The sequence below is a fragment of the Aythya fuligula genome, chromosome 14, assembly GCF_009819795.1.
Source record: "Aythya fuligula isolate bAytFul2 chromosome 14, bAytFul2.pri, whole genome shotgun sequence".
Taxonomy (NCBI): domain Eukaryota; kingdom Metazoa; phylum Chordata; class Aves; order Anseriformes; family Anatidae; genus Aythya; species Aythya fuligula.
The window spans coordinates 7,912,048-7,923,631 of NC_045572.1; the positions used below are offsets into that span (position 1 = coordinate 7,912,048).

At 53.8% G+C, this 11,584-nt stretch overlaps 2 protein-coding genes across 2 annotated transcripts; both read right to left on the reverse strand.

Moving 5' to 3' along the window:
* Window positions 1-466: 466 nt before the first annotated feature.
* On the reverse strand, window positions 467-3,189 carry LOC116494956 (protocadherin gamma-A10-like). The gene is given in 2 exon segments (XM_032197119.1): window positions 467-2,858; window positions 3,074-3,189. Coding segments are annotated over 2 exon segments (2,508 nt in total).
* A 3,485-nt stretch (window positions 3,190-6,674) lies between these two features.
* On the reverse strand, window positions 6,675-9,300 carry LOC116494957 (protocadherin beta-15-like). The gene has a single exon (XM_032197120.1). It carries the CDS (start codon window positions 9,114-9,116, stop codon window positions 6,675-6,677), a length of 2,442 nt encoding a protein of 813 aa, XP_032053011.1. The 5' UTR covers window positions 9,117-9,300.
* Between the last annotated feature and the right edge of the window lie 2,284 nt (window positions 9,301-11,584).

Here is an 11,584-nt window from a genome sequence, read left to right on the forward strand (position 1 = left end):
GAAATAAATTTCCTAGTGCAGCTGCACAAACAATAGAACCTTTCAGCTTTAGAGAAAGATATGATATGATGGATTTGACAAACCGTACAGAAGCTATCACATAAAACAAACAAACAAACAAACAAACAAAAAAAAAAACAGGAGAGAATGAGGAGGTAACTCAACATTTCATGTCCAACACTGCTATTTCCGTATTTTGCCATGTCCCCGGGTGCCATAAGCAACGAGTTTATAACAGGGAAAATACCCGATCTCAAGGCACCTCCGCTTTAAAAGTGCAGTAAAAAGGTGAAATGAAAATGAAAAACACAAAACCAACCAACCTAAAACGATTACAAAGAAAGCAAACAAACAAAAAGAAACAAAGTAGAAAACAAACAAACACAAACAAACAAAAAAACAGCGCACAAAAAAAAAAAAAAAAAAAAAAAAAAAGTTAAGAAAACGGAAATATCTGAGAGGAATCTCAGCCTCCATACTCGACAAAGTGATTTTCAATAGAAGAGACAGCAAGTGAAACCTCCGAAGACAGACGGGCCGGAAGGCTGTTGCAGCAGCTGTCGGCCGCCCAGCGCCGCTGGCTCTTGCGCGAGTCGGCGGTGAGCGACACCTCGTGCGAGTAGGAGTGCAGGAAGGCGCGGACGCCGTCGATGCCCACGAAGTGCGAGGCCGGCACGCCGCGCAAGGCGCCGCTGGCCGGCGGCAGCAGCTGCGAGCGGCGCCAGCGCCGCAGGCGCAGCGCCAGCAGCAGCAGCAGGAAGGCGACGAAGAGGCACGACACGGCCGCCACGGCCAGCACCAGCCAGCGCGTCAGGCTGCCGCCGGGCTCGGCCGGCGCCGCCGCGCTGCCCAGCTCCGACAGCAGCTCGGCCACGCTCTCGGCCAGCACCACCGTCAGCGTGGCCGTGGCCGACAGCGCCGGCCGGCCCTGGTCCTTCACCACCACCACCAGGCTGTGCCTGGGCGCGTCGCGGGCCAGCGGCGAGCGCGCCGTGCGCACCTCGCCGCTGTGCAGCCCCACGCGGAACAGCCCCGGTTCCGTCGCCTTGGCCAGCTCGTAGGACAGCCACGCGTTCTGCCCCGCGTCCGCGTCCACCGCCACCACCTTGGCCACCAGCGCGCCGGGCTCCGCCGAGCGCGGCGCCAGCTCCACGCCCGTCCAGCCCGCGCCCGACGCCGCCGCCATCGGCGGGTACAGCACCTGCGGCGCGTTGTCGTTCTCGTCCACGATCAGCAGCCGCACCGACACGTTGCTGCTCAGCGCCGGCGCGCCGCCGTCCTCCGCCCGCACCCACAGCCCCACCTCGCGCACCTCCTCGTAGTCGAACGAGCGCAGCGCGTACAGCGCGCCCGTCTCCGCCTGCACCGACACGTAGGACGACAGCGGCGCGCCCCGCACGCGCCCCTCCGCCAGCCGGTAGCGCACGCGCGCGTTCTGCCCCCAGTCCGCGTCCCACGCCCGCACCGTCAGCACCAGCGCGCCCTCGGCGTTGTTCTCGGGCAGACGGGCGCTGTAGCGCGCCTCCGCGAACACCGGCGCGTTGTCGTTCACGTCCAGCACGCGCAGCGCCAGCACCGCGCTGCTGCGCAGCGACGGCGACCCGCCGTCCGACGCCCACACCGTCACGTTGTACTCCGACACCTCCTCCCGGTCCAGCTCCCGCGCCGTCACCACGCTGTAGTAGCTGCCCACCGAGCTCCGCAGACGGAACGGCACGTCGCCGACCAGCGAGCACCGCACCTCGCCGTTGGCGCCCGAGTCGCGGTCCTGCACGTGCAGCAGGGCCACCACCGTCCCCGAAGGCGCGTCCTCCGAGATCTCGCTGAGTGCCGACCGCACCGAAATCTCGGGCGCGTTGTCGTTCACGTCGGTCACCGAGATCGAGACCGTAGCCGTGTCGGAAAGGCCACCGCCGTCATGGGCTTGCACCTCCATTTCGTAGGAGTCTCCTTCCTCGAAGTCCAGGCTCCTCAACAGCCTGATCGATCCCGTCTCCGGATCCAGGTAGAAAATTTCCGATGCTAGGTCTGTAGCTTTCTTAACGGAGTATTTCACATTCGCGTTGATTCCCTCGTCGACGTCGGTGGCCGTGAGGGTGAGGAGCGTGGAGCCCACGGGCACGTCCTCGGGCACGCGCACCGCGTACACCGCCTGGCTGAACACGGGCGCGTTGTCGTTGGCGTCCAGCACAGACACGCGGATGCGCGCCGTGCCCGTCCGTGCCGGCTCGCCGCCGTCGCTCGCCCTCAGCACCAGCTCGTGAAACGCCGCCTCCTCCCGGTCCAGCGCCTTGGCCAGCACCAGCTCGGGACGCTTCTCGCCGTCGGCTCCCGCCTGCACGGACAGCGAGAAGTGCTCGTCGCCGCTCAGCTCGTAGCTCTGCAGGGAATTCACTCCCACGTCCGGGTCGTGAGCCTTAGACAGGGGAAAGCGCAACCCCGGAGCTGTCATCTCGCTCATTCTCAGTTCCTTTTCTGCTTCTACGAAGCTTGGCACGTTGTCGTTAATGTCCGTGATTTCCACTTCGATCTCGTAAACCTTCATCTCACCGTCTACAATCACCGCACAGCGCAACACGCATCGCTCCATCAGCCGGCACAGCTGCTCTCTATCTAGCCTCTCCGCCGTCACCAGGTGGCCGCTGTTCGCATGCAGAGAGAAATACCGCGTCCTACCTCGGTCCAGGATACGGGCGCCGCGGTCGCGGAGCGTCGCCAGCTGCAGCGCCAGGTCCTTGGCCACGTCGCCCACGAAAGAGCCCTTGGGCAGCTCCTCGGGCACCGAATAGCGCAGCTGCCCCCACGGCGCCTCCCACGTCGCCACCAACACGCAACACAGCAGCGCTCACTGCCTCTGTCTTCAGCACCCTTTTCTCCCCGTCATTTCCCAGACCGGGCTCCGGGTCATGTTCTCCCTTTCAGGTCTGGAGCTGTCCTGCGCGTCCCCGCGTTCTCTGCATTCCTCCCGTCGAAGCTCGTCCCGAACAGCCTTTCCGGGCTCACTGACCCCGCGCCCCTTTTGCCTCAGACCTTTTAGCCCAGCGTTAACGAACAGCGACACCCCCAGCCTCACGCAACAACTGCAGCCTTGTGCCTCCAGCATCCCTTGTTCGGTCGCGCGGCAGGTCCGCTGCAACTAGCCTGCTGCTCTTGAAATAAGGCCTGACACGCACCGAACAGCTGTGCCATCATGATAGCAAGTCTCACCCTAATCGCTATGAAACCATCTCGGAGCACTGAAGACCTCGCGGGGAGACTGAAGTGCCTGGCAAGATCTGTACTTAACGGCAACAAGAACCTGGGCAGAGAAGCTTGTAATAAAAAACATGGCCAATTAGAGGAGCAAAATGCTTTTTGTGTGTACTGTCGTCCCACCCTGTCAGCCACAATTCTTTGTTTCCACAACAGAAACGAGTTACTGCACCCCAGAACACACTGTTTAAAGGAGGCAGCGGTCTGTAGGACTGATTGTGGGTGGAGACAGCGCTGAGGTACCAGAACCTGGCCTTCGCCTTCTGCCTCCTTCTGACAAGTCCTGCTCAGTGCATTGCTTTCTAAATGGCACCTGTTAGGGCCCCCTAGGCAACAATCTCCACTGTTATAGCATTAAGCTATCAGAAGACCCTCTGAACTGACTCAGACATGCTGATGTTTGGCTTAGAACAACTGAGAATCAGCACTTTTACAGCAGGAGGTGCTGGTTCATTGCAATGCCAGTAAGAAAGACGCTAAGACTCTGTGAGGTGTCAATCACAGAATTTCTAGGTTGGAAGAGACCTCAAGATCATCGAGTCCAACCTCTGACCTAATGCTAGCAGTCCCCACTAAACCATATCCCTAAGCTCTACATCTAAACGTCTTTTGAAGACTTCCAGGGATGGTGACTCCACCACTTCCCTGGGCAGCCTTTTCCAATGCCTCACAACCCTTTCAGTGAAGAAGTTCTTCCTAACATCTAACCTAAAACTCCCCTGGCTCAACTTAAGCCCATTCCCCCTCGTCCTGTCACCAGGCACGTGGGAGAACAAACCAACCCCCACCTCGCTACAGCCTCCCTTGAGGTACCCATAGAGAGCGATAAGGTCGCCCCTGAGCCTCCTCTTCTCCAGGCTGAACAAGCCCAGCTCCCTCAGCCGCTCCTCGTAGGACTTGTTCTCCAGGCCCCTCACCAGCTTCGTCGCCCTTCTCTGCACCCGCTCAAGCACCTCCATGTCCTTCTTGTAGCGAGGGGCCCAAAACTGAACACAGTACTCGAGGTGCGGCCTCACCAGAGCCAAGTACAGGGGGACGATCACCTCCCTAGCCCTGCTGGTCACACTGTTCCTGATACAAGCCAGGATGCTGTTGGCCTTCTTGGCCACCTGAGCACACTGCTGGCTCATATTCAGCCAACTATCCACCATCACTCCCAGGTCCTTCTCTGCCTGGCAGCTCTCCAACCATTCCTCTCCCAGCCTGTAGCTCTGCTTGGGGTTATTGCGCCCCAGGTGCAGGACCCGGCACTTGGCCTTGTTGAACTTCATGCAGTTGACCTCAGCCCATCGGTCCAGCCTATCCAGATCCTCCTGCAGAGCCTTCCTACGCTCAAGCAGATCGACACACGCACCTAACTTGGTGTCATCTGCGAACTTACTGAGGGTGCACTCGATGCCCTCGTCCAGATCATCGATGAAGATATTAAAGAGGACCGGCCCCAGAACCGAGCCCTGGGGGACGCCACTAGTGACTGGCCTCCAACTGACTTGGCTCCATTCACCACGACTCTTTGGGCCCGGCTATCCAGCCAGTTTCTAACCCAATGAAGCGTGCGCCAGTCCAAGCCAAGAGCAGCCAGTTTCTTGAGGAGAATGCTGTGGGAGACGGTGTCAAAAGCCTTGCTGAAGTCAAGGTAGACCACATCCACAGCCTTTCCCTCGTCCACCCAGCGCGTCACTTTGTCATAGAAGGAGATCAGGTTCGTCAAGCAGGACCTGCCTTTCATAAACCCATGCTGACTGGGCCTGATCGCCTGCTTGCCCTTCAAGTGCTGCGTGATGACTCTCAGGAGGATCTGCTCCATGAGCTTCCCTGGCAATGAGGTCAAACTGACAGGCCTGTAATTTCCCGGGTCTGCCCTCCGGCCCTTCTTGTAGATGTAGATCACAATTCCAGTGAATAGAGTGAAGATGATAAGAAGAGATGAACATAAGTAATCTCATCTCCCTTTGTTAGGAGTATGAGTAATATAGTATGAGTAATTGTCTCAATAAAAATATGAGTAATATAGTATGAGTAATCTCAGTGCTAACAAAGACCACAAGAGGCCTGCCTGCAAATCCCCAGTGCCTACTCTTTCAGACACTAGTGGCCACGTCTCCAGGTAGAGGACACATGACTGCAAAACAATTCCTCAATCAAGGAAAAAAATTTAAAAATATATTAAAAGAAAAAAAAGAAAAAAGAACCTAGAATTGGAAAAAAAACTGGATCCTTTACAGAGATTTCCTGATAAGAACATTACCACAAAGACTTTCTCCACAACAGCATCCCTTTTATTGCCAGAATGGCACTTGGAAACTCATTCCATTTCACTTTTACAGACAAGGGTATCCTGGATTAAAAATGATACAGTATATAATGCAGCACAACAGAACATGAGGGTGTTTATGTATCCAGTCCCAGAACACCTTCTTTCCAACAACCTATTGTTATAAGTTGTGTGTCAGTCTTTCTTCAGGTGAATTGGTAGACAATGCTTAAACATACAGCCAAAGGAGAATGGAAAAAAAAACGAAAATGTAAGCATTCTAACAAAAACCTGGAAAACCATACCAAGATAGCTCTCTACTCTCATTGAGGAATCCCAGCAAGCAGGAATGAAAACAACAACAACCACCTGCATTCTACTTTTAAAATCTATCTTGGTTCTACCTGTAGACAAAGGTCCTCTGAGGCAATGTGTCAGGATGCCTTGCTATCCACGCAAACACAATGATCAAAGTCAAAGCTTTGTATAATTAGAGTCTATGGTGGAATTTTAGTGCTGCTATAGGTTTGCGTCAATCCCAAGCAGATGGACCACTGAAAAATCTGATTCTCTGCACATTTTCACTATGCCCTAGAGAAGATGAGACAGCAAAACTCAATACAAAACTTGCTTCTTGCCAACCAAGGTGGAAGACCACACAGTGAAAAAACACATAGTGATGACATGTCTCGCACAGAATGATCTGAGACACAGCAAATAAAGAGAGTAGCACTTGCACTGCAGTGATACACAGGGCTAATGCCTTTCTTCCCTGCATACAAGGGAGGAGGGCTATAATGCATTGCCATCTGCCCAACCTAAAAATTGCGTTTCAGCCCAGAATAAAACAGGTTGTGATCTGAGGTCTTTCTAATGACAAGCACTTAGCCAGGGAGACTGAATCAAATCTTACTAATGGAGCACTTCAGAAAAGCCAATATCAGAGCTCAAATATATCATTGCCTGAAGAAGAAAGGTCTTATTTATTTATTTATTTCTATTATTTTTAGACGGGTGAAGAGAAACATACATCTGACTTAGTGTTAGGTGGCTATTCGTGCATCCAATTATAAGATCAGATTTATTTCCTGGAAACAATACTGCATTTCATAAGGCAGATCCCTTCCACCTCCAAGGCGTGCAGCCTTTGGCTGGGTTTGACTTGCAGCTAGTCAAAGGAAAATGCATTGAACTGTCCCACAGATTCTGTCCCAGGGCTCTCCAGGGCCACATCCACCGTGGAGTTTAGGACTGGCGGGGAATCCTCCGTCTCACCAACACCCCTGCCAGTGCCAGAGTGCTGTGGTGGCATGCTGGGGAGGATGGGCTTCAGAAACTTGAACTCACTGTTGCCTGACCCCGTGGTGAGGTTGATCTCATAGCAATAGGCATGGGGTAGGGTCCCAGCAGCAGCCCCAGCAGCAAGACTGCTCTGCAAATTGCCCGTGCCATACAGCATGTGCCCTCCTTTCAGATCCTTTCTCTTGCACACCTTGCAAGCAACAAAGGCTGCGAAAGATGTGAGGAAGAGGAGGGAGACAAAGACCAGTGAAACGATTAAATAGATTGTCAGCGAGCTGTCTTCATCCTGCACAGCCAGCTCCTGCTGTGGCAGGTGTTCCTGTGAGAGGCCGTTGAGCAGGAGTACGCTCAGTGCTGCAGTGGCCGACAGAGGTGGCCGCCCATTGTCACGCACCAGCACCTCGAGCTTCTGCTTCACGGCATCCCTCTCTGTCACTGGCCTCCTCAGACGCACCTCCCCATTTTGGCTACCCACAGCAAACAGCCCGGGGTCTGTGGCCCTCAGCAGGTGGAAGGAAAGCCACGAGTTCTGACCAGAGTCCGCATCAACGGCCACCACTTTGGTGACCAGGTCCCCCACCTCAGCCGACGCTGGCACCAGCTCACTGGATGGCGGGCTGCTGTCCTGAGCAGGGTGCAACACCAGTGGGGCATTGTCGTTCTCGTCCACCACGAGAACGCGGACGGTGACGTTGGTGCTGAGGGGAGGGGACCCCGCATCGGTGGCACTCACCAGCACCTCAAGCTGCCTCACCTGCTCATAGTCCAGTGGACGCAGCACAAACACATGTCCGTTCTCTGAGTTGACAGAGATGCAGGAGCAGGGGTCCCGCTCAGTGGGGTGCACAGGCCTCAGGGAATAGGTCACCTTGGCATTGGGTCCTGTGTCTGAGTCCACTGCACTGACAGCCCCAACAAGCACTCCAGGGATATCGTTCTCTCGCACATACAAGGTATACAATGTCTGGTTGAAGACAGGGGCATTGTCATTGACATCGGAGATGTCCACGGTGAAGGTCTGGGTGGTGGTGAGAGGAGGAGAACCTGTGTCTGCTGCTGTGATGACCACAAGGTACTGAGCTGTCTCTTCCCGATCCAATGTGCTCATGATCACCAGCTCATAGTAATTCTTATAGGCTGGCCACAGGGAGAAGGAGAGCTGGTCTTCAAGGGCACAGCTGATCTCCCCATTCACACCAGAATCCCGGTCTCTGACAGCAAATACAGCTACCACTGTCCCAGGCTCCGTGTTCTCGGGGAGGGGGTTGCTGAAGGAACTGACCGCCACTTCCGGTGCATTGTCATTCACATCCAGCACCTCCACTAACACCTTGCAGAGTGCTGAGAGGCCTCCACCATCAGTTGCTCGCACTCGGAGCTCATGTTTGTTTTTGCTCTCAAAATCCAGGGGCTTTGTGACACGAATTTCACCACTCATGGTATCAATTTTGAAAGGCAAGTGGCTCGCATTGATTGCTTGGCTGAACCCATAGGAGATGTCACCATTTAGTCCCACATCTGGATCTGTGGCTACAACTCTGAGAACCACAAAACCAGCTGGGGCATTTTCCAAAACCTGAACAACGTATACCTCCTGAGTAAAGATGGGAGCATTGTCATTTGCATCTAGAACTACGATGTGGATTTGGGTGGTCCCGCTCCTAGGTGGAGAGCCACCATCTGTAGCAATGAGACTGAAAAGCAGCTCTGGCTGTTCCTCTCTGTCTAGAGGCTTTTCCAGTACGAGTTCGACATAGATGTCACTGTTGCCTTTAATCCGAGGAGAAACACTGAAGTACTCGTTCTCGGGAGCGATGGTGTAAGCCTGGATGCTGTTGCTGCCAACGTCCAGGTCCTGAGCCGCCTCCACGGGGAAACGCGAGCCAGGGTCGCTGGTTTCCAAGATCTGAAAAGTGACTCGTTCCTCGGGAAAGACCGGCGAGTGGTCGTTGACGTCCTCCACGGCCACCTCGACACGAAAGAACTGCAGCGGGTTTTCCAGCAGGAGCTCGAAGGCGAGCGTGCACGTAAGCGAGCGGCCGCACATCTCCTCGCGATCGAGCCGCTCCGCCAGGACGAGGCGGCCGGTGGCGCGCTCTAAGCGAAAATGCTGCCGGCCGGCCGGGGAGGCAATGCGTGCCCGGCGAGCCGAGAGCTGCGCCGGCGTCAGCCCCGCGTCCTCCGCCACGTTGGCCACCACGGAGCCGCTCTCCCCCTCCTCGGCTACGGAGTAGCGGATGGGCTCGCAGCGAACGCGCGGCACGCACAGCAAAGCACACAGACAAAGCACTTGCCTTGCAGACGCCATGGCGGGGCGGCGGACACCCTCCGTCTGCCGCAGTCCTCCGCGGGAAGCGGCGCCCGGCAGCAGCGCGGCGGCAAGGGCGGGCGCCCTCCCTCGCGGCCTCCCTCTCTCCCTCTCGCCGAGCTCGGCTGGCGGCCCGCAGCGCGGCACTCCGGGACCGGCAGCGGCTGCTGCGGAGGACGGCGCGGACGACCGCTCGCCGCCGCCTCCCGGCTGCGCTGCGCTGCGCTGCGCTGCGCTGGGCTCGGCCGCCTCCCCGCTCGCAGCCGCTCGCCGCTGCCTTGGCCACGAGCACCACCCTGCGGCCTGCGGCGGGACTGCTCCGGGACGGGACGCGCTCCTGGCCGCCCACTCGCAGTCTTTCACAAACGCCGGCGTGCTCACACAGCTTCCCTGCAAACTATACGTCTACAAGGACTCTCTCAACAGCAGCAGGCTTTTTGTGGCAGGAATAGCGCTCGGGTGTTCTTTTCATTTCACCTTTACAGGAAAGCGTGTCCTTCGTGGCCGTGATGCAGCTTATGACTGCAGTACAAAGCTGCGTGAGCTTTTCCAAATGTTCACGGCCATACCACTGTTAGGAATGTTTTAACAATTCGTGTCAATAAAGAACATTCCTGTCTGCCTCTGGGTCCTGCACTGGCAATTTAATTCTTGAACCACAGATGCAGTGTGTCCCAGTCTGCCCCTCATTCTAGTCAATTTATCAAGTCTTCAGAAAATACTCCTCAAATTTATGAACCTGTTTGCTTTTGTTATTCCGAACTTCTATTTCTAACAGTTACAGCCTTTTTTTTTGTCTTCTTCGAGATTAATTTAACACGGCTACAGGTATGACTGTCCTTGTGAATGGCTGATGAGGAATGTTTTAATTACTCGTGAAGTGTCAATAAGAAAGCTATTTGTGTTTGTATGAAGTCTTTGATGTCTGGGGGGTTCAGAACAACTGATAACAACTAGTGACTGTTATGGGATACTATGCAAGCCTCTGATACCTGGCCAGTTGGCCAAGAGATTAAGAAGAAGAAAAAAAAGAAGCTGAAGGACGGCTAGGAGACAAGACCTGCAGGGGATGCTGTGTAAACTTGACACGGTGCCAAGGAAGTACAAAGGGCAAGGACAAGAAAAAAACTTGGAGAGGAAGACTACGAGCCTTCAGCATGAAAGACCCCTAGAGATCCCCAGAGGGACCACCGAAGACTGATGCGCATGCTCCATTAGGAGGGACTGGACCACGGAATCTAATTATAATAACCTATTTTTTTTAGAAGTAGTAATGAATATGTATTAGTCTAGGAGTATAAAAATCAGCTACTTGATGTGGCTGGTGTGCGTCCTGGTGGAGCGGAGACTCCCGGTGCACCCAGCGCTGTTTGCTTACCTCTATTCTTTTAATTAATCCTATTTTTTTATTTAATCCTATTTTGAAGACTGAGCAGTTTCTAACACCACCGTTGTTCCAAAAACATGTTCTGCCTGTGGTGACAGTCCTTCTTCAGGGGCATGGGTAACACAATGCTCCAACACAACTCATATAGGAAAAGAGAATGGGAAAAAGGGGAATGAAAGCTTTCTAACACCATGGAACTAAACCCATGAATAATCATGTCAGACTGAACTCTTGTCTCATGGAAAAGCAAGAGCAAGTGGGAAGGAAATGATGGGACAAAACTGGGAGACCAGTTTTTAACTTTGTCTAGGTAATAGAGTCGCCATATATTTACCTTAGAATCCTGGCAAGCAGAAGCACACAGTGCTTTATATCTATCATCGATCTCAGCATCGGGAGTGCTTCTAGAGCTTTGAGGCAACCTCCAGGAGACAGCCAACCACAGGGATCTCTGGTAGTGCATGTTTCTTCTGTCCACTGGAAATGATAGTATGCAGTCTAAGAACCTTTCTTGCTGGCCCAGCTCGAGGAGCACACATCACAAATACACACAGGGCCCCTTGCATCTCAGACTGGGAGATCGAGGACACAACTAAGAAATAGAGCAGCACTTGTGCTGCATTGAAACACAGGACTCACATCATCCTTTCCCCGCTGACATGGGGGCATGGCTGAAGTGCATTATATGAGTATGACTTGCTTTTCTTTTAAGGAAGGTTGGCCAAGTGGCATTACCATGAGAATGATCTTTGTCTGTCCAATCTCACCCTTGTGTAACATCCCAGAAAAGACAGGGTGGGGTCCACAGCGTTCCCTAACAAGGAGGACAAATTAATTAAGGAGCCTAAGAGTTTAACGAGACAAAGTACTTAACAAGCGAATTTAAAGAGCCAAACCCTACAAATGAAGTACTTCAGAAAAGATATTGTCCGAGATGAAACAAATTGCCTGAAGGAAAGAAACTTTACTTTCTTGATTTTATTTTATCTGGTTTATTTTATTTCTCTTTTGAGGGATGAAGAAAAACATACATCTGACTTCCTACTAGAGAGTAATTTGTGAAGCTAATTAAACAAGCAAG

Bases quoted from the DNA above. Each gene is read 5' to 3' on its own strand.
- LOC116494957 (XM_032197120.1), bottom strand. From the start codon at position 9,116: ATGGCGTCTGCAAGGCAAGTGCTTTGTCTGTGTGCTTTGCTGTGCGTG.